The sequence below is a fragment of the Rhinatrema bivittatum genome, chromosome 15, assembly GCF_901001135.1.
Source record: "Rhinatrema bivittatum chromosome 15, aRhiBiv1.1, whole genome shotgun sequence".
Lineage (NCBI taxonomy): Eukaryota > Metazoa > Chordata > Amphibia > Gymnophiona > Rhinatrematidae > Rhinatrema > Rhinatrema bivittatum.
The window spans coordinates 65,972,685-65,997,410 of NC_042629.1; the positions used below are offsets into that span (position 1 = coordinate 65,972,685).

The 24,726-nt window shown below is 43.7% G+C and overlaps 1 protein-coding gene across 2 annotated transcripts; it reads left to right on the top strand.

Annotated features, from left to right (window-relative positions):
- Positions 1 to 5,479: 5,479 nt before the first annotated feature.
- On the top strand, positions 5,480 to 24,726 carry ERRFI1 (ERBB receptor feedback inhibitor 1). 2 transcript variants are annotated; one of them, XM_029578160.1, is made up of 4 exons: positions 5,480 to 5,614; positions 18,244 to 18,427; positions 20,731 to 20,804; positions 22,070 to 24,726. In XM_029578160.1, exons 2-4 carry the CDS (start codon positions 18,315 to 18,317, stop codon positions 23,251 to 23,253), a joined length of 1,371 nt encoding a protein of 456 aa, XP_029434020.1. In that variant the 5' UTR covers positions 5,480 to 5,614; positions 18,244 to 18,314; the 3' UTR covers positions 23,254 to 24,726. The 2 variants fall into 2 exon arrangements, with proteins under 2 accessions (XP_029434020.1, XP_029434019.1); XM_029578159.1 differs by lacking the exon at positions 5,480 to 5,614 and adding an exon at positions 7,786 to 7,908.

Genomic DNA, 24,726 nt, shown 5'->3' on the forward strand with positions numbered 1-24,726 from the left:
GTGCAGAGTCCTGCATCTGGGGTGCAATAATCCAAAAGAGCTGTGTGTGATGGGAGATGAAATACTGATGTGTACGGACCAAGAGAGGGATCTTGGGGTGATAGTGTCTTGAGATCTGAAGATGGCGAAGCAAAGTGACAAGGCAATAGCTAAAGTCAAAAGAACGCTGGGCTACATAGAAAGAGAAAAGCACTTTGACATTCACCCCAGGGGTGGCTTCTCGCAGAGTCCATGCAGCACACAAAATTAACAAAAATTGCATTTTAGGATGCTTTTTGGAATGCGCAGCATTGCAGGGCTACAAGTTACCCATTAAAGGAGATTCCATTCATCGAAAATTTTATGACAACGCAAGATTTAAGCTTTGAAATGTTTCTCAACTAATAACAAATTTGTCTGGTGTAAACTAAAGAGATGAGAAATGTGTTGTCTTTTTTGCGGGGAGGAGGGGCTACTAATTCATTAGCTTGCTGGATACTCACATAACTGGTCTTCTATTGGTTGAAATCTGGAGGAAGCTCTTTTTACATTGACAGATCTTATTACCAGTAATAATAATAGTAGTTTTGCCACTCATTTACTTTCTCATCAAGATTTATACTCATTGAATTTGCCAAAAATATTTCCCTTGGAAGCGACCTTTTCTCCATTAAAAATGCATGAAGAGAGATTCTGCGTGGTTTGTAATTTAGCCCAGAAAACACATCTCTCTCACACCCTCTTCAGTAGAAATCACCTTTGGTGTGAGAAATGTAAGAGCTCACTGGTAAACATGGAAAAAAAAAAAAATACCACACCGTGTTCCAGCTGCTGAAAACCACATCAGATCAGAGCAAATAAACAGGCTGCAACTGTGCAAGCCAAATATTTAACTTTGGCATCATGGGTGAAATTTGGAAGCCTAATCATTTTTACACACAGTCACAGCACTGTTTGCTGAGTTACACATGGGGTAGTGTGGTCAGACACCGTTGTATTAATTAAATCTTACTAGGCATAATCAATGAGTGTATGGGGGGGGCAGAGAGAGAGAGAGAAAGTGTGTGTGTGTGTGTGTGTGTCTGTGAAAGAGAGAGTGCATGTGTGCTGGACAGAGAGTGTGTGTGAGAGAGAGAGAGAAAGAGACACAAAAAAAAGTTAAATTAGCACCAGTTTGAAACTTGTGAGTAGTGCCAATCATCAAGGGTTCAGCCCTGGCTACTCTCCATTTGTGTATCCTTCATATACTGTACATTCATAATTCAGTTTTCTTAGAGAAAATATGTGTTATGTGCAGGACAAAGGGAAAGTGTGTGTGAGAGAGAAAGAGTGAGAAGAGGAAAAGATGTTATGTGCAGGAGAGAGAAAGTGTGTGTGTGAGTGTGTGACTGTGACTGAGAGAGAAAGAAGGATGTTAAATGCAGGACAGAGTGAAAGTGAGTGCGTGTGTGTGTGTGTGAGAGAGAGAGAGAGAAAGAAAAGGAGGAAAGGATATTAAGATCATGACAGAGGGAGAGAACGTGTATGTAGGTAAAAAGAGAAAGTGTATGTAAGAGGGAGAGAGGTGTGTATATTTAATTGCATTGCAGGTTGTAGGATCACAGTTTCTGGAATGATTTGGTTCTGAAGATTGCATCACTCAGTTCCTTAGAAAGGGGGTAGGGCACACCCTACTGGTCGTCTAATGAGAATGTTATCCCTTTTAGCCTGAAGGCTGCAGTTTCACAACTAACGGCCTGGAAGAAAAGGTGTGAAAAATAACGAAAAAGAAAAGACCAGAAAAAAACTTGAATTTCTCAGAAATAAGGCTCTCAGAAAAGTCCCTGAATTCATGAATATGCTTGTGTGGCTTCCCATGTTTGTGTACAAATATTCCATGATCTAGATACAGTACAATCTTCCACCTCCACACCCTATAATTATTACATGTTCACTGTCTTATACAGCATGTAGAGGCAGTCATTAATGCAATGCATTCAGTTCACGACATTGTCATTCTTCCATCTGTACAATGCATGTTTTAAGCCGCTGTGGGTGGATATTATCTGTGCATAGGCCTGGTAGTTGTACTGGTCCCAAAGAAAGCTGGAGTCTTTGTAGGTTGAGCTATCTTATTAAAGAACCAGCAAAACAGATGTTGGCATAGATGAGCTTTGTAGACCTCCTTGACCCCTTCAGATGTAGAGGTCTTGAAAGTTCCGGTCAACATTTGCAGTATTTGGGTGTAGTGTGAAATAAATGGAAGCTGAAAAATCTTAAAGTTTAGTCAGATATATGTCCTGTATGAATTTCAATTCACAGATCATTCATTTCCTAAGTGAAATGGATCTATAAGCTTTATAAACAGGGATAATAAAGACTATCCATGTGGTAAGGAATGGTGAAAAAAAAAAAGTAAAATTATGCATTTATTACGAGATACAATATGTTCTGAATTTACACTCATCAGTGCATTCAGTAAAGCAACCCAGGTCTACAAACCTGCTATGGCAAATTTCAATGATATGGCCCCACTGACGACCGTGGAGGAAAGTCAATCTGGAAGCAGTGGTCTGAGGTACCGGGGACCTGTGCCCCCCTTACTTTTAGCTCAGACCTCCACCTGAGCAGCACGGTCGAGACCCATCTAAGTCAGCCTCTTAGAGATGCTGAAGGCCTGGAGGCATTGGAATCACTGCCGGTCCATAACCCCTTACGCCAACAGGGGGGCTTAACTTGAACAGGGAAACGCCACCGGCTTTGGGTCTGAAGCCATCAAAGTCTTTCTGTTTACACTGGGACCAGTGGGACCAGGAAAAAGACATAAAAATTCAAAGGTCTAGACAAACGAAGCAGGCCTTCCATTTTTATACATTTAAAAACAAGAGCCTAGATCTTAATTTTTCTACCCTGCTGCTGCAGAGGAAGCCAATGCATTTCCCTGCTTCCATGGCAACCTTCTTAAAAGCAAAGGAGAGGCAGAATTTTGGCGGCCTTGTTACGCCCGTAGATGTGTGAAAGGCAGGGCAGCATACACAACCCATTACAGTCACCCATAGCTGAAAGCATCAAAGAATGAATTATTGTCCAAAACTCTTTACAGTCTAAAATGTATCTTAAGTGATGTAAAGCTCAGAGTTTGAAATACCTTGTTTTTAAACCTGATTGAATCTGTGCTTTAAAACTAAGATGGAAAATCGGATAGAAAACCTACATTTCTGATTACCCTCTTACATCGAATTGCAGTCCCATGTACAGACAGAGAACTGCCTTGAAAATTAAGGACGGGGCTAACTGAATAATGAATTGTTCTCCGCCATCCAAGAACTGACAGTAGAAAGACAATCAGGAAACAAAAGGGTAGGTTTCAAAAGCATACGCGCACTCGCATGTTATAAAATCCGGGCCGGCGCATGCAGGGGGAGGGGTATATTTGGCCCATTTACTCACGGTGATGAGATCGGGCCTCCCAGTCCGCTCCAATTAAGGAGCGGACTGGGAGGGAACTTTCCTACCCAACTACCTACCCTCCCTCCCCCTCTCTTCCCCGACCCCTTTTCACAGCCTACCTTATTTTTTTTCTTTATTTCAGAACTTACGCTGCCAGCGCTGCTGTACTGGCCGCCTCCAGCTCAGCCCCTCCCCCCCCCCCTTTTCTTGGGCCTGGCACTTCTGCGCGTAACGGGAGTTGCGTGCGTGGCCGGGCGCCTTTGAAGATGCGCCGTGGCGTGCGCAAGGCCCGGTCGCGCGTGTAACCCCCGGTTTCCCCACGCGCAGGGGGTTTAAAATTGAGCCGAAAGCTGCTGAGAAGAAAAGCTGAATATCATGGGCACAGGCTCTAAATTTAATCCCAAGGTATTCAATCAAGACACACGAGGGGTATAAGTAGATACTAAAAAGGGCCACAGATAATATTGAACCCTGCGGCACTCAACAATGCAAACCAAACCATTCTGTAGATCATTGTCAAAAGAGACTTGCTGTTCTCTCCCATAAATAGGAATTGAACCTTTGATAAACTATACTACCAATCCCCAAGAAACGTAAGCGCTCCAATAGAATTGTCTGATCAACAATGTCAAAAGCTGAAGATACATCTAAGAAAACAGTTATAACAAGTCTTGCATTATCAAGTTTGCACAAGAAGAAATCTGCTACCGATACAAGTAATGTCTCAGTGCTATGGTGCTTTCAGAAGCCACACTGATTAGGATGTAAGAAATTATTAGCTACCAAATAATTATTAAATCGAATATATACTGCTTTTTCTAACAATTTCCCCAAGGAAGACAGGTTGGAGATGGGCCTGTAACTGGAAGGAAGCACGACTGAGAGACTTCCTTTTTTTTTTTTTTATAAACCGGGTGAACTACAGCTTGTTTTAGCACAGGGGGTTACATTCCCCACCCCCCAGTCCCACAAATCGTTCACACCCATGCACACACACTTTCTATAAATCTATGTTGGAAAGCATTCCTGAAAGCATGCCTCTCTATGCTTTACCTACTTGTTTTGTAGGAAAGGAGTGTGAGCATTTGTGATTCAGTTACATATGCAAAGTTTGCTGTAGTAACCATCAGTCAGTTTGGGGGTTGTTTCTTATTTTTTTACTGAACAGCATGATACTAACTTATTCCTAAAAGGCCAAAATGTCACATTTTGATAAAGTGAGTAACTAGAATGTCTCAATACTGAAAGTGTTAATCCTCTGAGCATTTGAACAGGGGGATTCTAAAAAAAACTGTGTTCCATAACATTGCAGGTCAAATGCAATATTTTGGTTTAGATTGTTACATAATATAGAATTTTGTATTTCGAGAGCACATATCCAGTTTAAGCTTAAAGTGCTTTACAATGTTTTTCCAGATATGATAAGTCCCTGCCCCAAACAGCTTACAATCTAAGTGGATACCCGAGGCAATGGGAGATAAAGTATCTTGCCCAGGGTGGCACCCATATGCAGTTCCTATTATGAAAACTTCAAGATCTCAGTCAAAATTTAAAAAAAAATATGATATGGTGAATTTGGAAACCAATAAAACAAATTGGGTTTTAAAGACAAGCTACCCACCCACTCCTTCCATCAAGAAATATACCTTTACACCAAACCAGCTGTCAATACATAGCTACCAGAAATTAAATGCATTCAGAGAAATATATTGTACACCAAAATACCAAAAGCAGCTGGCAGGTGACCTGATGATGGCATATTTATTATTTAAATGTTTTCTGTGTCACTTTTTGAGAAGCACTTGAGAAAATCCTTCCTTGAACTCTACCATTCTCTATTGTTATTGGCGGTTTTTTGTTGGGTTTTTTTTACGCAGAAATGGCTTCTTTACAAAAAAAGAATTCTTCTGAAAACAGTGGGGGGTTATAATTTAATTTTAGTTAATGGAATATCAGGTGGTTGGGTTGTGCCTTCCTGAGGAAGCCAATCAGGGCAAAGCATGGTCCACGTAGGAGGGAGATATTGATTGAAGAAGATATGAGATAAACGTTGCTGCTCACTGCAGGAAGGAAAGCACCACCAATCCTAGGAAGGAGAGACGCATAAAGAGCGCAAAAAATATTCTTGTGGATTAAAGGCATGAAAGCAAGTCCATCTTAACTCTCAAGGAATGAAAGGGTTTTCATCTTAACTCGTTTTTGAAAGTTAAGTATAAAATGCTTTTTTGAATTGCTGGATTCTTGGAAAAATTCTTTCGAAGCGCTCACATTCGAATTTAGGTTTTCCAAATCATTCTTTGACATGTTTGACTTTGCACTTCTTAACACTGCAATTTTGCACTCACAGAAAATAGTGATTTAAAAAATTATTAAAAAGTATAGCCCATCACCCATGAAGAACATATGGATGTTGGCCTATGGAGGACTACGTTGTTTTCTCTTTCTTAGAAATTTGTTTTTAAAAAATGTGTACATCAGAAAGTAAGTAAATTGAGAGCTGAGGTATATACAAGAAAATGTTCTCTGGACTACTTACAGTATATTGCTCTAAAATGTACAAACATGACAGACTGATGAATATGTAACCTTGTGAACCAGGTAAGCTCAAAAGGAAGGTGAGAAAATGCTTTCTCACTGAGAGGAATGCATTTTGTAATACATGCACATAAAATCAGATTTATGTACATAAAACTGATTTTATGCATATATTGATGCATATAAAGTCACAAAAAATGAATGCACAATCTTGACTTCAGGCAGGCATGGGACAAGCACAAAGTGTGTGTGGAGGGGAAGAGTATTGATGGAGTAAGACCTGTGACAGCAGGTACAAATGAGCAATCTGTGCACACCTAGGGGCCTGATTTCCAAAAGCATTTACCCACTGAACTTGGGTTTTGCACTATAAATGCATTTTACCCATCTGTAGAAGTGGGATTTTGAAAATTGCTATAATAAATGCCACCCAGGTTGTCAATAGGTTTTACCCTAGGCAGGTAAATGGCTTTTGAAAATTGCTAGCATAGTAGTTGTATTTGCATAATTACCTGACCTGTTTCCAGGACAAATATTACAGAGCAACCAGAGGGGCCGAAGACGGAGGGGGGAGAATAAGGGTTGCCTCTTCTGTGCTAATTTTCCGGGTGCCAGCCGCACATCCCATGACATCCAGCCATGTCTGCCTGTGCTGGCCAAGCTTGCTTAACGCGGGAGTACTCCGGCAGCAGCTTCCTCGGACTCAGGGGAGGGAGGAGCGCAGGGAGAGGAAGGGAGATGTAGGTGCAAGGGCACTTGGTGCTCGGGGACGTGCGTTCGAGAGCAGCCCCGGATCACATGGGCGCGAGTCAGTGCCAGGACGGGGGCGCCAGCTCCGCTGCGCTTCTCTTTCTGCCTGGCACCAGCCCACGGAGCAGCTCTTTATCAGCGGGGTCAGGCAAGACCCTTGGGATTTTGGCGCAATAAAAGACGAATCCGTCCTCAGTATGGCGGGGGCGGCGCTAGAAATGGGCATTTGGCTTCGCTGCTCTCCGTTTATGTTCCAGTGCCGCTGACGGGTTTTAATACGCGGGGGCTTGATTTCCGGCGGAACGCTGTCGGGCTGCGTTCCGGCATCTTTCACAGGGCCTTGGCTTGCAGGGGGGGGGGGGGGAGTGTAGGTAGACAGCACAGGCGAGCGGGCGGCGCAGTCCGGTCCGATCCGCTTCCCCATCACCTTCCCTCTCAGAGGAGGAGAGAAGCCGGTGGTGGATCGGGACCCCGGAGCAGCCGCTGCCTCGTCTCCCTCTGCCCTATTGGCCAGGGGGAGAGAGGGGAGAGGAGCTCAAGGTCCACCAAGGATGGGGGAGCGCTGGGGGGAGAGGGTAGATGATGGTTTAGGGGAGTTAACAGGGGGAAATATGGAGAGGGAGGAGATCCTGGGGATTGAACACATGGGGGGAGAAGATGGCTGGAGATTGGGCACCGTGGGGGAGAGGAAAATGAGATTGGAAGGTGCACACATCTCATCATTGTGGGTTCCCCAGTTTTACCCGCATTGCATTGAACCCTCTGTGTTTTCCTGTGCATTCTGTAATCCGTATTCAACCAACATAATTAACCGGTCTGTTGCACTTTAAAGGCTTTCTGAGCCATGAAAGACAATCTACCTTTATGTGTAGAAAAGGCAGTTACCCGGTTTTGCTTTTCCCTTGGATTCCCCCCCCCCCCCCCCCAGCTCTGCGCCTCCTGCCCCAGCACTGAGTTAAGCGGTGATCTGCCGAATCCCGGCCCCTTTAAGAGGCTCCGTGGGGTGGGCGGGGCTCCCGGGGGCAGGAGGCGGGAGCGAGGGCGGAGGCGCGGTGACGTCACGGCCCAGCCTTTCATAAAACCGGGGCTGCGGCGGCCGCGGCCTCAGCACTTGCAGAGGGGTTGGCTGAGCGGCGCGTGCGGCCCGGGGGAGGCGGGGACATGGCCGGGCTGCATTGAGCCCGTGCGGGGACGCGCAATGAGCCTTGCTCGCAGGTAAGAGGCCCCCCCCCCCCCCAAACTCTTCTGCGCTCAGATCAAGCTCTGGAAATTGTGCTTCGAGGGGGGGTGGGATGGAAGTGAAAAGGCATCGATTTATCCTTTCATTTTTTTTTTGTTTTAATCTCCTTGGGAGGTCAGCAATCTGTACAGCACCCCCCCCCCTTTATGGTAATCGTGCGCATTCATTTCCACTCTTTTTGTCTCCCTATACCCTGGGTCGTGGTTGATGCGCGTCTTATTATTATTATTATTTTAATTTTGCACCCTTCGGTACTCGCTTTCTGAAACCGCCTGGACATATCCTCGCTGGTCGGCCTGACCTCGGAACCTACCCTTTGGGATCGGAGCAGCTCGCGTGCTGCTGCACCGGGCTGGAGTCCTTGAGATGGCAACGACTAGGTCTGCGCGCTGACCTGAGATTACAAAGCGGATTAAAGCTGCACCACGCAGATTCGGGAAGTCCGTGGCTGCTGTCGAAATGTGCACTTGCCCAAAAGCCCTAATTACATAAAGGCGGAAACATCTCATTTATCAAGACTCCTGGAACAGCGCAGCTTTTACAGTCAAGCACAGTGCAAAGTAGATTGTCAGTCCTTAGGACTAAATGTATATTGCCAAGACTGGTAACTTGATGGCTTCGTTGTGTCTGGTTTATTTTTTTTTTGGTGGGGGAGCTTAGTGTTTTTTAGGCATCTTTCAAATACTTAAGGAGCCAAATTTAAGTCGAGGGGCATTATAGATCTCATAGTGTGGCTCAAAACTGTAGCTTTTTAGAATAATCCTTTATGGTACTGGAGAATTTAGTTATCTGTGTAAGAGAACCCTGGAGTTGGGAAAAAAAAACCCTAGTAACTATGCTTGCTGTCTTCTCTCATATTAAGAGACTGCCTTGTGATTTCATCATCAGCAGAATCACGTCTCCCTTTTTAGCTTGCTAAAAAATCCCCACTAGGTGGTTAAGCTACAAACCCAAGCATGTAATCGGAAAGGGAACTGCAGCTTTTAAGGTGTGCTAATGACCGTAGGTGCACCTGCAACACAGGTAGGACAAGAATGGTTGCCAGGCAACTGTCAGAGGTGAAGAAAGGTGAGGCTGGAATTTTTTTAAAGGTGTTTTTTTTTCTTAATGGCAGGAGCTCTTGATTTTAACCTCTACATAAACTGAGCAGAGTTAAGATATTTGGAAAGGGTGTTCATTGTTAAATATTACTAGTTTGACTAAATGATTAGTGTCTTGGCATCCTGGCATTGGGTTTATTGAGGAAAAAATATAAATTTGCTGACTATTTCTAGGACTGGCATATCTGATCTAGAGAGAAAAATTTGGTTTTGGAAAAACTAGTGACTTTCCTAGTTGTAAGTCTGATGCAAGCTCACCAAAGTGCTGGAATGACATTTGTTTCCAAGTTTTAAGGCAGGGAGCCATCACGGTTTGGCTACAGCTCTAGCATGAATCCTTTGTCAGTCTTAATCTAGTCTGACTATAATGCAGTGCAGCCTGCTGTAGACCTGAGCAAGTAAAGCTGCCAAGAGTGACACTTTAACAAAGGTTTTAGGAAAAGTTATGTTGCTTCCCAGCGTGAACACATTGCTCTGTTACTATATGATAAAATGCAGGATGGTCTCTAGTGTTGGTTAGCTTTTAACATAATGTAATGAAGAGAAAATATAGCTGGAATTGTACATTACCCTGCTTGCTAGAAATGGGATTGGGAAGCTTACCGTCTTGTGTGTTAACATGCTCTTGCCAGTTGTGCAGGGCTGGACAGTGGGCAGTTGCCCTGACTGGCTGCTGTTGGCTTTACCGGTGAATGTATAGTGCAAGCAGCTGCAGTCCTTGGTACGCTTTCTGTGGTGTAGAGGTAGAAAGCACAAGGGGTAGTTTTACCAGCCCTAAACCATGAAGTGCCATGGAATCATTTGCAGATCTGAAACGGCAGCCTGGGGTTTGATCCTGCAGGAGGTTTGCCTTCAGAAAAGATGTCTCCTAATGATGGTGGTAAAAACCCTAGGTGTGCGGAAGATCCATTCTGTGCTGTGCCAGGGAGTTCTCCTAAACAGACTGTCGTTGATGCTAAATCTCCTACTCAGCAAGATCATAGATTTTTTTTTTTGCATTATTGTGTAAGCGTACACGACAAATGCCATGCACAGGAAGGACTATCTGACCACGTTTGAGCTCTGCCGATAGTATTGCTCATTTAGTAGCTCTGGTCCTGGAGAATCCAGATTTTGAAGTCTGGTGATTTCCCCCAAAAGCAGAGCAAGTTTCACGCGAATGGATTACACATGGAAGAAGGGATCTGATTGATTCCCTCTTAGCTTGCCTTAGTTGCTGTTGGCTCCCCCCCAATGTCTTGGGTCTCCAATACAGAAAAGAATAAGCTTAAATTGAGGATTAGGGAACACTCCTGAGCGTGAGGGCTCATCACTGAACTTTAGCTGTTAAGACTCTTGGAGCATATCCTTAATACGGTGGGTGTAAGGAGAAAATGCTGCTTGGCTAATAAAAGCCAGTGGCCTTTGGCAAGTAATAGTTGAGCAGGGCTATGATGGGGAGAGGTTTTAGGCATGTGAACCATCTTTTGTACATCCTGGCCCTTGGCTATGATGGTCTCACTGCCCCTGTCCTAGTACAAAGCTGGTGTTTGGTGAGCCTGCTGTGCGCTTGTTCACCTCAAGACGCTTTTCATGTTCAAGGTTTTTAGCAGGACCTTGACTTCTATACACAGTACAAACGGGGGCCTTTTGAAAGAGTTTAACATGACGGCCCGGGTAGGTCCTTTCCGAGGATTACTAGAGAAACATAAATACTGTCCAAAGTGATTAGCGACTTTGCATCCCGAGAGGCAGAGTGACTTGACATGAACATAGGGGGGGGGGGGGTCCTTTTCCAGTATAACCAGGAACTGGAGCAGTTTGATAGCTGCATGGGCCCCACTCTGCTTTCTGAGCTGCCTTGATTGTTCCGGAATCCACAAATGCCAAGTTGCCAAACGCGATGAGGAAGTGACAGCCCACTGTCAAGAGAAGCTGGGCAGAACTGGATGAGTCGCAGGGTAGAAATGTGCCCTGCCCCCTTTAAATTACTCACCCGATTAATTAATGACATGCCAGCAAACCGGTTACAGGCAATTCCTTTTTACTGTAGTAACTTTAGGATGTTTTTGACTGGCTGGCGTTAACTCAGGTGTATCTTGTACCTGGGCCTGTCTTGGTATGTTACCAAGTGATAAGTGCCTGTTTAATAACAAGCTTTGAGGGTCAGTTTTTAGGAGGGTTGAGGAAAAGCATGAAGCATCAAGTCCCTCGCTCGTAGAAAGCAAAGTCCGGTCCCATCAGGATGGCTGCACCCGAGAGCCGCTCGCCTGTGTCTGAGACAGCGGTGCCAGCTGAGCCGTTCTGAGTGGGAGATGGTCAGAAGGCAGCAAGAGATTGGGTGCTGTCCTGCTCGGATAGCAGAGACGACGCTGGGAGCTTAAAGCTGCAGATCTTAGTCCTATAGCTCCGGCTGTAAATAAAACCTGTGAAGGGCAAGCTGTGGCATGCGAAGAACCCAGTCTTGTATTTCGCACAAATGCCAGGATCTTCCGTGGGCATTCTGACTCTTTACAACCGCCTTAGTTTAGCAAAAGACCTGGAATTGTAGCTTTTTAGTTAAGCCAGCAAAATGCATTTCAACCTACAAAGATTCACATTTCCAGGACCTACCCAGCCAAGACAATGCATCACTATTGGCCAAAGCTGTTTTCTGGTTCCAGTTTTGTGCAGGACTTGTAGCCACAAAGGATGAGGAGCAGACTGAATTTTATGGGGGGTTGGTAGGTAGGTATGCACAAATACTACTCAATCTCATGCCTGGGTTCCCTCAGTAGTTCTCGGGTACCCCCCACCCTGCTGCATTAGAGGAGAGCAAGTCACCTTTAGATACTTATCTACTCTCTTGCCCTGGCCGGAGCACACAACAGAAGCAGCAGCAGCTGATGATAAAAGCTGTGCTCTTCCATCTCCTCTTCAGGGCTGGAATCTGCCTGCTCTCTTCTGATTCCTAAGGGGGTGGAATGGAGCTAGAATCAATCTCTTGGCTCAAATGTCATATCCATCACCAGGGTCTGAAATAAGGCACCAGAATTCTGTCCCATGGTGTCCGGTCAGAAATCCAGCCCTGGTTTTGTAGATGTAAGTCTCACTGCTTCCTCATGCCTGGTCTTCCTCAGCATGTGCAAAGGCGAGGAGGCTGTCGCACATTTCACGTCTGCTTTTTGAATTTAAATCAAACCCACCTGAGTTGGGGAAAAATGTGTTAATTTTGGGGGAAGCGTGGCATAGCGCCGCCTTGAAAGGTCTGAGGTGTCTGCTCTGCTTCCTGTCGGCAGAGCTTTGTGCCATCAGGCTGAACCCATAATGCCGCACCGAAGGTGCCAGAGGCAGGAACTATCTGTTTATTGATTCAGTAAATAGAATAAGATGCCCTACTGGAAGAAAAATCTTTTCAAAATAGGATTCTTTGCTTCTTGAGTCCTTCTTTAATATAAAGCTGGGAGTGACTGTAATTGGATATAATTGATGCTCCCTCCAGAAGAGCCAATGAAAATGGTTCATCTAAGTCTGTAGTAAAGTTACTTTCTGAAATCTGGTTTCTCTGCTCTTGAATGTGTAATTACAAGCAGTGATGCAACGGTGAAGCACCGAAAGAAGACGCGGGCTTTTCCTTCCATCAACACTCTGCTTTGTGTCCCTAAAACCGAAGATGTATCTTTACTTGGGATCTGACAGATGTACGCACAGAAATAAGGTTAAGAGTACAGATCTTGAGCTGGGAGTCTCTGCTCAGAGCTTAAAATTATTCAGATCCTACTAATATTTGGACATTTCCTTCCCCTTTCTCTATCCAGTTGTGTAAAAACCTGGTGAAACTGTTCCCCCCCCCCCTGCATGTCCCTCCTCACCTGCCTTACAGCCTCTATCTGCCCAAATTTCATTCCTGGTATGGTGCAGGGCTTAAGACCCACAACTGATCTCTGGTTTTTCCCTTCAACCTCTCTGCTTATCCTGGACTTTCTTGAATTTTTATGGGGGGGGGGGGGGTACCTGCACCTCACCTGGTGTGCTGTTAAAAACAGAAGGATGTTAATGCCATGCTGGGTCAGAGCAATGATCCACTGGGCACGGCATCCTCTGACACTGGATGGACCCAGTGGAAACGCAAAATTCCTTAGCTTAATTGTGTATTGACTGGAAAAAAAGTCTATTTTGTGTTTAAATCTGATGCCTCTCAGTTTCGGGGCTGTGCGCCCTAGCTCTAATACCATTTGATAATATAAATAACGTTCCCTATCGACCTGTTCCCTACCCCTCAATTTCATTAACCTCCTGTCTTCTCAAGCTGAAGAACCCTACCCTGTTTAGGAAGTTGATCATCCCTGTAAATCACTTGCTACTGTTGTCTACTTGTTCCAGTTGTGCTATAACTTTTAAGTAAAATACTTTACATAGGGCTGAACCCCAGTAGCCGGATTGACTGAATCTGGCTTCACCATGTGTAGTGACACATGCAGCTTGAGGCTCTTTAAATAACATTTTTAACTGTGCAGATGTATGCATTGTGTATCTGTCTCAAACGTTTGCACTGAAGGCTTCTCTCTCCCCTGCCCTCTTCCTAGTTCTCAGAAATAGCATGGTCGTCCCACACAGTCTTCCTCCAACTTCTGCTCTTGCTTTTAGAACTAAATGCAGCCCTCAAAAGAAAAACAATGTGCAATTATTTTGTCAAGTTCACTTTTTCTGGTTTTCTCTCTCTCTCTCAAAGCAAGTAGGAAGTTCTGCTTGAGTTCCTCATAAGGTACCCATTCACTACCAGTCCCCAGTGAAAACTCCAGGCCGTTCACCTCCTCCCACACACACTCTTCTTGTTATAATTAGCAGGGGACTTCTTTCACAGAGGGGACAGGGGGGAGACGTTTTTACTTTTTGCTCTCTTGTTTTTAAAATTGTATATGAATGGCAGGTGACCAAACAATAGGGAGAAGAAGAAAAATAGAGCATTTTTTTTTCACCCCACCCAAGACAGAGACTGTGCAAATATTTCACTCATTGACATGAGAGCTTGGAATTCCAGAGGGATTTTGGAGCAGGTCCTGGTTGCACAATCGCCCTGCTGAAAGCGCGGATGCCGACAGCATCACCAAGCTAACACATAATTACTAGCAGAGCTTCTTGGCATTGGTACAGGTGGAGGGGGCTGGGCTTCCGTGAAACACCCAGGGTTTTTTTGTCTATAGATCCCTATGAACACTTTGCTGTCCATTGCCTTTTGCTGCCTGGCTTTTTTTTTTTAACATTTTTGTTTAGGAAACCTTTTCTTTGATTGCACCAGGTGCTTGCAGGAGACGTAGAAGCTATAAGCCAGTTTCTAGCAGTTTCAGACTGGAGGGATAAGTTAGTTGCATGGCTATTTTTTTTTTAAAAGCTTTAATTCCGTTGCTGTGAAGCAGTCTGTATGGAATTATAACCTGTTCTTCCACCGCCATGGGCCTAAGATCTTAATGTTTGCCAGGCTTGAGACTTTATTGAATCTCTATGGCATTTTGGAACTGGCCTAGGCCAGCAGAGAAATGTTTGCATATCTTTTCATGAGCAATGCTCCCTCGTATCCTCTTTAGAAATGGCATTGCTTAACTTTTTAAGTGCATTAGACAAAAGTCTGCGTTCAGTAAGATGAAGCTGCCAGGCTGCGAGTGGTCACATGGCCAGAGGTGGAAGGATTTTAGACTTGGATTCTGACATCTGGCTGGCTCTGCGCCGCGTTACTTTTCAGGCTCATCATAGTGCTAAAAGAACAGAGCCTTTTAAAAATATTTCATTTATATTTGCCGCAGGAGGAAGAACCCCCTGTAGGAAACATTCACCCCCTTCCCCTATTCTTGAACTCATTACCATTGCAGGTTCTCCAAATTAGTCAGGGCATACAATTTTTTTTTTTTTTAAGAATTGGATGCTGTCTTCAAACCAGTCAGTTCCATTGTCAATTTAGGGTTTATACCAGAAGCGCACAAACATTTTTTTTTTTGGCTTTCCATCAAGTTAGTATTATACAGTGTGTAACCTGGGTTTGCAGTTGGTATAAAAAGCCATTAAAATAAATAAACAATCGTTAAGCAATTTACCATCACAACTGTTTACATCAAGGCACATAAAATAACATAAAATATCTAAAATGAGTTATTTGGTTGGAGATCTTTCTCTCAAAAGCTCATGCTTGCTGAAGTTGGTTACTGGAAATCTGTAAAGCTTTTCATTTTTTTTATAAAGTCAAGAGGGCAACTGGCAAAGAAGCTGGAGTGCATGAGTTAAACAGATAGCAAGAAGCTTCCAAATCGCAGGGCAGTGTGGTGCTGCTGAGCTTTTGCGAATGGTCCTCAGTCTTTACTGGAGTGATTCATGGATTGATGCACTACATCGAACTATGTTCATAGGTAGTTCTCAAGCTTTATAATGAGGCCTAAGCTCTTTTTCCTGCTATTTTGCATGCAAGATGTAGAATAAAAGCTTTTCCTCCAAACACAAAGCTGCATAATCCTTAAAATCCTACAAAATGACCACTCACTGACTTCATCTGAAAATTCAGGGATGAGAATAACCTGTTTAGTGCTTTTAAGAGCTGGGTGACAACAGGCATGCAGGCCACTGCTTAGTGTGGGGCACACTTGATTGTGAGTGAGACTCAGGTGGCTAGTTCTGCTTGCTACCGGGCTTGGCAGCTTTGTTTCTTACCCTTCTTAGTGGTACATCAGAGGACCCCAAATATTTCCCTGTTCACAGCATGTCTGGCTAGTCTGAGGGAGATCTGACATTCTGGGACCTGCCTCCCGAAACTATTCCTGCAGATCTGCCAACCTTGGCCGAGGAATTTAAATATCATTAATGCTGTGGGGTTTCTGAAACACAAGCTGGCATTTAGTTTCAATTGTTGATCATGAGTGGTACAGAGATTCACTAGCTTTGAAAGTGCAGAATTTAAGAGGCCTAAGTCCTGGAGAAAGATGGCTTCTCTGCGGATGGACTCCCTTCATTATTAGACCAACATTCTCTAAAGATGCCCATGAACCTTTGAGACCATGTCAAGTTTACCAGATACCTACCTGGCCTGGCATGAAACATCTGACAGTGTGTGCTGGGCTCCTACACCGCACCCACATCTTCTTCCAGAAATAGAAGCAACCATGTCAGTTATGATTGCTGAATGACTGACTTTTCAAAAGAAGAAAAGTTAAAGGTACACTTGTGTTCTAGTTACTGTTCTATATTTTACGTATCAGTGCCTTTTGACAGTCATTTGACATACAAAAAGCCATTGGATCAAAATTAAGTGAAAGCTGTGTCCATCTTGCCTTGAATGTCTTGTTTTGTCACAGAAAATTCATTTTTTCTAGCTGCAGTTACCAGCATTTACCATGATTTCATCTTTTTCCATTGCTACGTACTCGGCATATGGTTTTACTGTGGGTGGAAACTCCTAGAAGTACGTTTCATGCTTCTCATGAAAACCAGAAGATCAGGACCAGGATGATGCTGGCTCCCGTGAGCCCCCTAAGATAGCCTTCTGCTGTTACAGGACATCCTGTCTTTTTTAAAGGCTATCAGTATTTTGGGGGAGGGGTAATCATGAAGTTCTTACTTTTGCATAAGGAGCTTTCAGTTAGAGCTGGATCTAACAAGGCTTTTATTCTCTTGTCTATGGAGGATAGGATAAAGCATAATGAATCAGATTCATTATAAAGCTCTTCCTTACATTTTTGTCTAAAACCTGAGCAAGCTGGGTGCAAAGTCTAGACTAACTTTAAAGTTGGACACTTCTACCTTGGTTAGCCTGATGTTAGGAGGAATATCAGGACATTTTAATTCTGCAATACCAGGCTTAACATCTGATCTTTATTATTGCTAATGTTAGAATATACCTTGTCTCAATGAACATTTTTCTGAGCTGCTTCTTTCACAATGCTGTTGTACTTTGCCTTCAGTTTACAGAAAAATGTTACTACCCCTGAGTCACACTGCACTATCTAGTGCAACATTAATGGATTTATTGTCTGTATTGTAAAGATTGTGTTTTGGCAGTCGCAATGATCTGTTGTGCAACTACCTGTGTGGAATAGGAAGTTGTTTGCCACATTTTATCTGTCTTAAAAGGATGCAGTGAATTCACCAGAGGCCATGAAAGCAATGGGAATAGTCTGTTGCAGGGTCTACTTGAAATGAGATTTGGGTTTTAGACTGAACTAGTATTTTCCAAAACCTGAGCTGTAGGATTTCCATCCTGATGGAGGGCTGTACTATGCAGGTCCCCAGCTGAGACTGTGAAGGGGAGGAGGTGGCTAGCTCAGAGTCACGAGGAGCAGGATTTGGACCCTGGCTTCCCTTCTCGGCCCATTAGCCTGCTCCTCCATGGTTGATCTCATTCCTGTTGCAAGGGCCATAGCAGGAGCATTCACATGAGCCCCTTGGCAGATTCCTGTGAATCTGAATTCTGCTGCACACCTTGGCAGTCACTCCTTGTGACAAGGAAATGAGGTCTGAAAGCAATACTCCAATGCACTCGCTGGAGTCGGATACGGCATAGATGGGCTTCGGTGTCCGTATGACCCCTGATTTACCGGGTTCCATCACTTATGAGCTGCCTTCAGACCACAGCTGAAGATTTGACAGTGGCTTTGTATTGCAAACATATATCCACCTGTATTAGACCATGGGGTTATCAAAGTCCTTTCACAAACAGAAAACTAGGATTTCAACTTGGACCTCTAGAAAGAGGTCACTTAGAGAGCGATCTAGTCCCCTAGGTTACTTAAATGTTCACATACGATTTCTTTCTAGGAAAAAAAACATAACTAAAACAAAGTTGTTAGCTTTAACTTTTGCCTTTGCAGTTTCCTCCTGTCTTTTGGGCTTATAGCTCAACCAGAATTGGCCTCTGAACTATGGCTAGACAAACTTTTATGTAGCAACTATCCAGATTCTGCCCATAAACCCTCCTACTTTCTCTCCCAATCTGGGGGCAACCAGTACAGGAACAGTCCTTGACTGCAAGAGCTGTGAACAGCACGTCTGCAGCATCCCCCAATCAACCTGGGAAGCAAAGACTGACCCAAATCAAACCCAGGTCCTGTGCATAGGTCACAGCACCAGGCGAACCTGTTTGGCTCATATTTTGGAGTGACTGAATAAACTTGCTGTAATGGGCCAGGCATGTGTTAAGGTTTCTTGGTGCTTTGGATGGGCTGAGTTCTACAGTGCTTAGTGTGATCATAGTCTGCTCTTGTTTTTTTGCAGGAATGACAGCTGCTGGGACATTGGAAAACACTGAAGGAATTTAAAGGCTGGAGACCTCTGACTGAGGCACAATGTCAGTGGCCCAGGAGATCGGAGTCTCTCTGAAGAATGAAATCCATTTTTTGAATGGCCAAGGCATAGTAAATCCAAAAGGATACTGGGCTAGTACCAGTGGGTTTGAAAAGTAAGTTGACTAGAAAATGAACACCCTGTGTCTATGGTCTGAGGACTTCTGTGTTAGAGTAGAACTTAGTATGTTGAGACAAAACATACTGTTTTGTAGGGATGTGCAGCTCTAATTTTGAAGTTTTTTCATTATTTGGCTTGTTTACATTTTGTTTGCCAAATTGAAAAAAGCATTAAACAAACCCTAAAATTGCCTCTAGCAGCCTTATCAAAATATTGCTCTAGGCCTAAGCCTGTTTCTTGAAAGGCAATGAATATGAAAATTCCTGAAAACTTGGCAGTGGCTATCTTTGCTCCATTCCATTAGGAATGGATCAAAAATGGCCTCATTCATTGCAGTCTGTTTGCATTTGTTAAACAATGCTCATCCCTATTCTCATCTCATGTTCATGTAAGAAGAGTGATCCTCTCATGCAGTCTACACTAGAAATCACCATAACTCGGCATAGAATTAACTTTCCTAGGTTACATGGATGTTAGTTCTAGATCAGATATAACTAGAAGTTACAAACCCTGTCCATATTTGATGCTGGTTTTGTTTGTTGAAATGTGTAGCATTAGGCACACGGTGTTAGAAATAGGACATCATGTCTCTCAAATGTTCCATAGGGCAACTGTTTTCAGCCAGTCACTTGGGAACTTCTCAGCAACTCTTGGGGGTAGGAGGGCAGGTGCTGTGGAAAGCATTGCATTCTTCATTGCAGCTAACTTCTTAAATGCTGATCTAGTAGCCATGCTGGCCTGGAGAAAACTGCGATCCTTAAGCTTGTCAGCTTCGAGACCCATCCAGAGACCGGGAGATCATGTAGGCTATGCTAGGGTGTTTTCCCTGGAGAGCTTATGGCCTTGAAATCTTAAGTATTTCACCATCTGAGTACGTAGATGCAACAAGAGATCACCAGTGTTTAAAAACCATTTTGAATATGATGTCTTGAGACTTGTATAGCTAATAGCAGATCTTGAGTGCCCCAGGCCCCAAATTCACATGGAGTCCTGCCCGCTCACACATCTTTACCACTCCCCCAATCCTTCCTTTGACACCCACTGTCGTTAGGTTTCTAAGGAGATGGTCTTGACAGTCGGCATCTTGAGTTTTCTGGTCAAATCTGTATCTGCTTATAAAGTGTTTACTTGAGGATAAGTCCAAACTAATAGGTAATAGAGCAGGAGTGCCAGTCTTAAAGAGCCACAAACAGTCCTGGTTTTCAGGATATGCACAAGAGAGATTTGTATATTCATTGTGGGTATCCTGAAAACCTGGCCTGGTTGTGGTTCTCGGACTGGAGTTGGCCACCCCTGTAAGAACAGTTGCCCAGACAAATGAGAGGATTTCTTGAACCAATACATTTTTTTTTCTCAGCCCAAAAGTGTAACATTAAAATTTTAACTTAGTCAAAGTCTGTTCTTGGATGTTTGAAGTTGATGACCATGACTTATCTGCTATAAGTCATGGTCATCAACTTCAAACATCCAAGAACAGAAGTCAGTGGATGCCATCTTACTTCACATTAGGACCAATCAGATCTAATTCACTTGAATTTAGATGCTTTTTTTCCTGTAATAAATGCAAAAATTAAAGTGGAAGTAGCACACTGGCAAACTTTGTATTTCAGTTGTGTATTCATTTCCAAATCTGGACACCTGGATCTTTGACTTTGGCAAATCTAAATTTTAAGAGCCCATGGGGTATTTGCCAATACTGGAGTGTGAGCGCACCCCTCAGGAGGAAATTTAACACTGGTGCTCTCCTGTTCTGGCTCATGTGAGAGGCAGCAAAGACTTTTCATACTTGCGATAGCTAGGAAAGTGCTTTGGGGAAGAGGCGGGAGAAATATTTTCAAACTGGCCACATTGTTGATAAAATACCTGCAGACTTTGCAACAGTTTCTCCCAAGGTGTCCCTGGCAATGCGTCCTGCAAATGCAGCCAAAAGTAATGCGCACTCTCTGTGGTAGGGAAGGCTGTTTTCAGGCAGCCGCTTCAGATGGAGACATCCCTGACTTGCTTGCAGAAATGGCTTTGAGCATTACCTGCCAGGAAATGAGCTGCAGAGTTTTTCGACCCAGCTGGGAAGAGCCCTGTCTGCACACCTTGAGCCACTGATAGTGGCACAAATGCCCTGCTTGAATGGTTTCCTCAAGTCTGATCCTGCAAATCAGCAGAAGACTAAGGAACAAACCATTCAACTTGTAGATAGATTTTTTTTTCCTCAAGCCTAACATCCTAAGTTCTGTAACATAAGATACGGATGGAAAACAATCTTGCATCCTGAGTTAATTGCAGGGTCGTCTTGTTTTACAGCACCTACTTTGACATGGACCCTATAGCAATGGCATATAATCTGAAGACGGTTGCCCCGCAGCATTTATCCATCGGTATGTATCCGTCACAGCCTCACTAGCTGAATTTTAAGCCTTTTGGAAAGCAGAAGTCTTAATTTTCACCAGTGGTTTTGAGACTTGTGATAAAAGGTGGACATGGATTGCCTGGAGTACTGACCTGCAAAAGATTTGTCAATCTTGCTAGTAAATTCAGTACTTGTGAAAGATGCTGTCTACAGCACTGGAACGAGAAAGTTCGCCTCCATTTTTTAATTAGATAAGCAGGGGCTGTAGAGGTCCAGATTTCCTCATGCTGAACTGCTAGCAAATCTCTGCCCCAGTCTGGAGAGGGCCTGACCTGCCTTTTGTGCTATCTGCCTAGACTGGCAACCAAGATAAGAAAATTGTGTTGGTGATGCAGGCACCTGTCCATCAGACTCTGGCTTCATCATACATTCTGTATAGGCCACCAGATGACCATGACATCTGGTCACTCCAAGCCTCATTTAAATAAATGGCCTAGGGCTTAAAGGCTTGATAAAACTGTATCAAATTTTTTTCCCCCATACACAAACTCCTAGAAACCCCTGGTTCCCTTGACTTTCATTTTTCTGGAAAATGTAGATTGAAAATTATTTGAAGTCACACTGCCCCCTAGGGAAGCTATTTCATATTTACATTTTTATTTCATTTTTTAGTATTCTGTTTTTAGGGACAGATTGTAGCCTCAGCACAGTGACTTAAACACATTTTAAATTTTTCAGTTTTGTATCAAAATGAAGTGAGACAGTATGTCTCGTAGGACAAGTTTTTTCCCCTTTTAAGGAAGAAATGGGGTTATGAATCTGATCCAATCCATGCCTTGAGTTTCCTTTGAGAAAAATATCCTCTCTATTTCCAGAGGGAGGGACTTTAAATGAGACTTACAGCTGAGTGTTTGATTTGTGGAATCCATTGAACAGGAAGCTATAGGCCAGTAGTTTTTAACCCAGTTCTCAGGACACACCCAGCCAGTTGGGTTTTCAGGATATTCACAACGAATATGCATGAGACTTGCATGCACACTCTACTGTATGCAAATCCTAAAAACCCAACTAGCCGCATGTGTCTAGAGGACTAGGTTGAAAACAAGCTATAAGCTAAAATGCAGTTAATGTCCTTTTGATGGGAGTTGTTAGCTGCTGTTACTGTAGTAAAATGAAGTTGTGTGTGACTGATCAGAATTTAATGTTCATCTGGGTAACTGTACAGGATTTGTAACCTTGAATGTATTGTATTTTCAAATGTTCACCATTTCATCCCGTTTTTTTTCTGTGTAGGGCACATTTCACAACCAGCCCTAATGAACGAATACAGCTGTACCACCATGAGGCTTCCCTCGAAGAAGCCAAGCCCATTGCATCTTACCATGCCGACGGGTGAACACTTGATGCATGAGGAGGAAGATCAGGTTGTCCCGTCTTTTAAGAAACTTTCCATGAATGGGGTCATCTGTTCTGAAAGGACTCCTCCCCACACCCCTATCAAAAACGGGCCGCCGCAGTTCCATGCTGTCCCTTGCAGTGATCGCAGCTCAAGGCCGCTTCCTCCCCTGCCGATTTCGGAGGACCTCTTACTAGACGATGTGGACAGTGAGGTGGAATTCTTGACCAGCTCGGAGACTGACTTGCTGCTGCAGGACTGCAAGCCTTTAGCTTTTAAATATGGTGTTCCAGGTCGAAGGAGCTTCAGAGGATGTGGCCAGATAAACTATGCCTATATCGATGCTGCAGCTGGAGCCAAGTCGGTGGACAAAAGTTCAGTGGCTCCAACCGAATGCATACAAGATGCAAAACCCCAGAAACTGGAGCAACCCCACCGGAGACTAAGAAGATCCCATTCAGGGCCAGCTGGATCATACAATAAACCTGCTATAAAGATATCGAGCCATTTGAATAGGGCATCTCCTAATTCTGATGAAGACAAACCAGAGGTTCCACCTAGGATTCCTATCCCTCCTAGACCAGTCAGACCTGATTACCGAAGGTGGTCTGCTGAAGTCACTTCTAACACATACAGTGATGAGGACAGGCCACCTAAAGTACCCCCAAGAGAGCCTCTATCCCGAAGTAACTCCCGCACCCCGAGCCCTAAGAGCCTGCCGTCATACCTCAATGGAGTCATGCCCCCTACGCAGAGCTTTGCTCCAGATCCCAAATACGTCAGCAACAAAGGCTTACAAAGACAGTTGAGCGAGGGATCTGCCAACAAGATCCCTTGCATCTTGCCCATCATTGAGAACGGGAAGAAGGCAAGTTCAACCCATTATTATCTTTTGCCTGAAAGGCCTCCATACCTGGACAGATATGAAAAATACATCACAGAAGCCAGTGCAGAAACAAAAGTACCGTCCTGCTGTGACTGCACCATAGCTTCACTCTCTGCCAAGCTGGACTCCAAGCCTAAAATGGAGGTGGGGAGTCATGTTAAAGGCAAATCGTTCTCCCACATGGCTTCTCCATAGACTTTGGATACGATTTCAGCACAGGTCATTTCTAGAGGAAGGCACCCTTTTTAAACATGTTACGAATTGTTGTGTTCTCAAAGCAGAACACAAACATCACTTCCTAGAAGTGAGTTTTCCATCTTCCTGTTGGAGGAAAGTGAGAAAATGAGTGGTGTCCTCATGCTGGACTTTGTCTCAGAAGTGGGTGTTTAGAGCCTAAAGTGCAGATGGGAGAGATGGACAAGAGTAGGAGTTCCTTCTACAGAAGTGAAATGAGCAGTACAGGGGACAATCTGCCCTGCTTTGCAATCTTTTGTCTGCCTTGGTGGTGGTTTTTATCTTGTGCAGTCAGCAAAGGAATACGAGGCTGCTTTGCCAGGCTGCTAATTCGTCTAGAAGCTCGTAATGGTTGGGAGGAAATTGCAGTATTTTAAATGTTAATCTGACTTGTCCAAGAGCATAACACTTATTCTTTAAATCTTGACTTTTGGAAGAAGACCCTTCCACTATTCATAAACTGTAGGTATTGATGCCCAAATGTGCCAATGTTCTTGGTTCAAAACAAGGATCTAACGCCAGCTTATAGACTTCTACTTAAACTTGTGTTCCTGGTCAGAAAGGATAGACAAACAGCTTCCTTCCAGTAGAGGTTTATAGTTTAATTTAGTTTTCAATGTTGCCTCCTGAATTGGGGAAATGTTTTTAGCCATTCAAGCTTTGATTACTTTCCAGCAGGACCTGTCATGGCTGCTTTTCTTTCTCTACAGGGACCCAAGGAAGACTCAAATGAAGTAACGTCTTACATCTTGCAAGGGAATGTCCATTCTCAGTTGCTAGTGAATGGGCAGCATTGGCTTTTTTTTTTTTTTGTGAGTATTATGAACAGGAATACAACACAAGCAGGTCTTGTCTTTGTGTTTCTGTTCTTGGTGTGCTTTTTTTGCTGCTTTTAAAGTAAGCTGCATGTCCCTGTGGCAAATGGCAGGGTCAAGGCCACACCAAAAAAAACGGTGACCGCTGGGCTTTGTTCCAGACATGGCTTCCTCCCTGTTCAGAAGGGTTTTATTTTTTTTTTTCTGTAGGCTGCTTGAATTCATTTTGTTTAGACTCTTGACAGGAGTGAGGGCTCCCCATGTCCGGTTGGCTGGTGCTCTTGCATCGTCCCTAGGAAGTTGTAACTCCAGCAGTGGAGGTGCTATTGATTTCATGCTGGTGCAGTGCTATCAGGATCTCCTCATAACACGGTGATAATACTGTTTACAGTTTAAAACTGCTAGATACATAGTTTTTAATTATTTAAGTTACCATATTTTAGTAAAAACTAAATGAAGGCAAAATGTTATGCTTCTAGAATATGCACTGACACTTAATGCATTTTGTGTACAGTATTTGATGTTTAAAATGATTTTGTTCATTTTGGTGTACTTTATTTTAAATACTGTGTTAATGTCATTTGAACTCAATAAAGGTATAATATACTTATTTATGAAA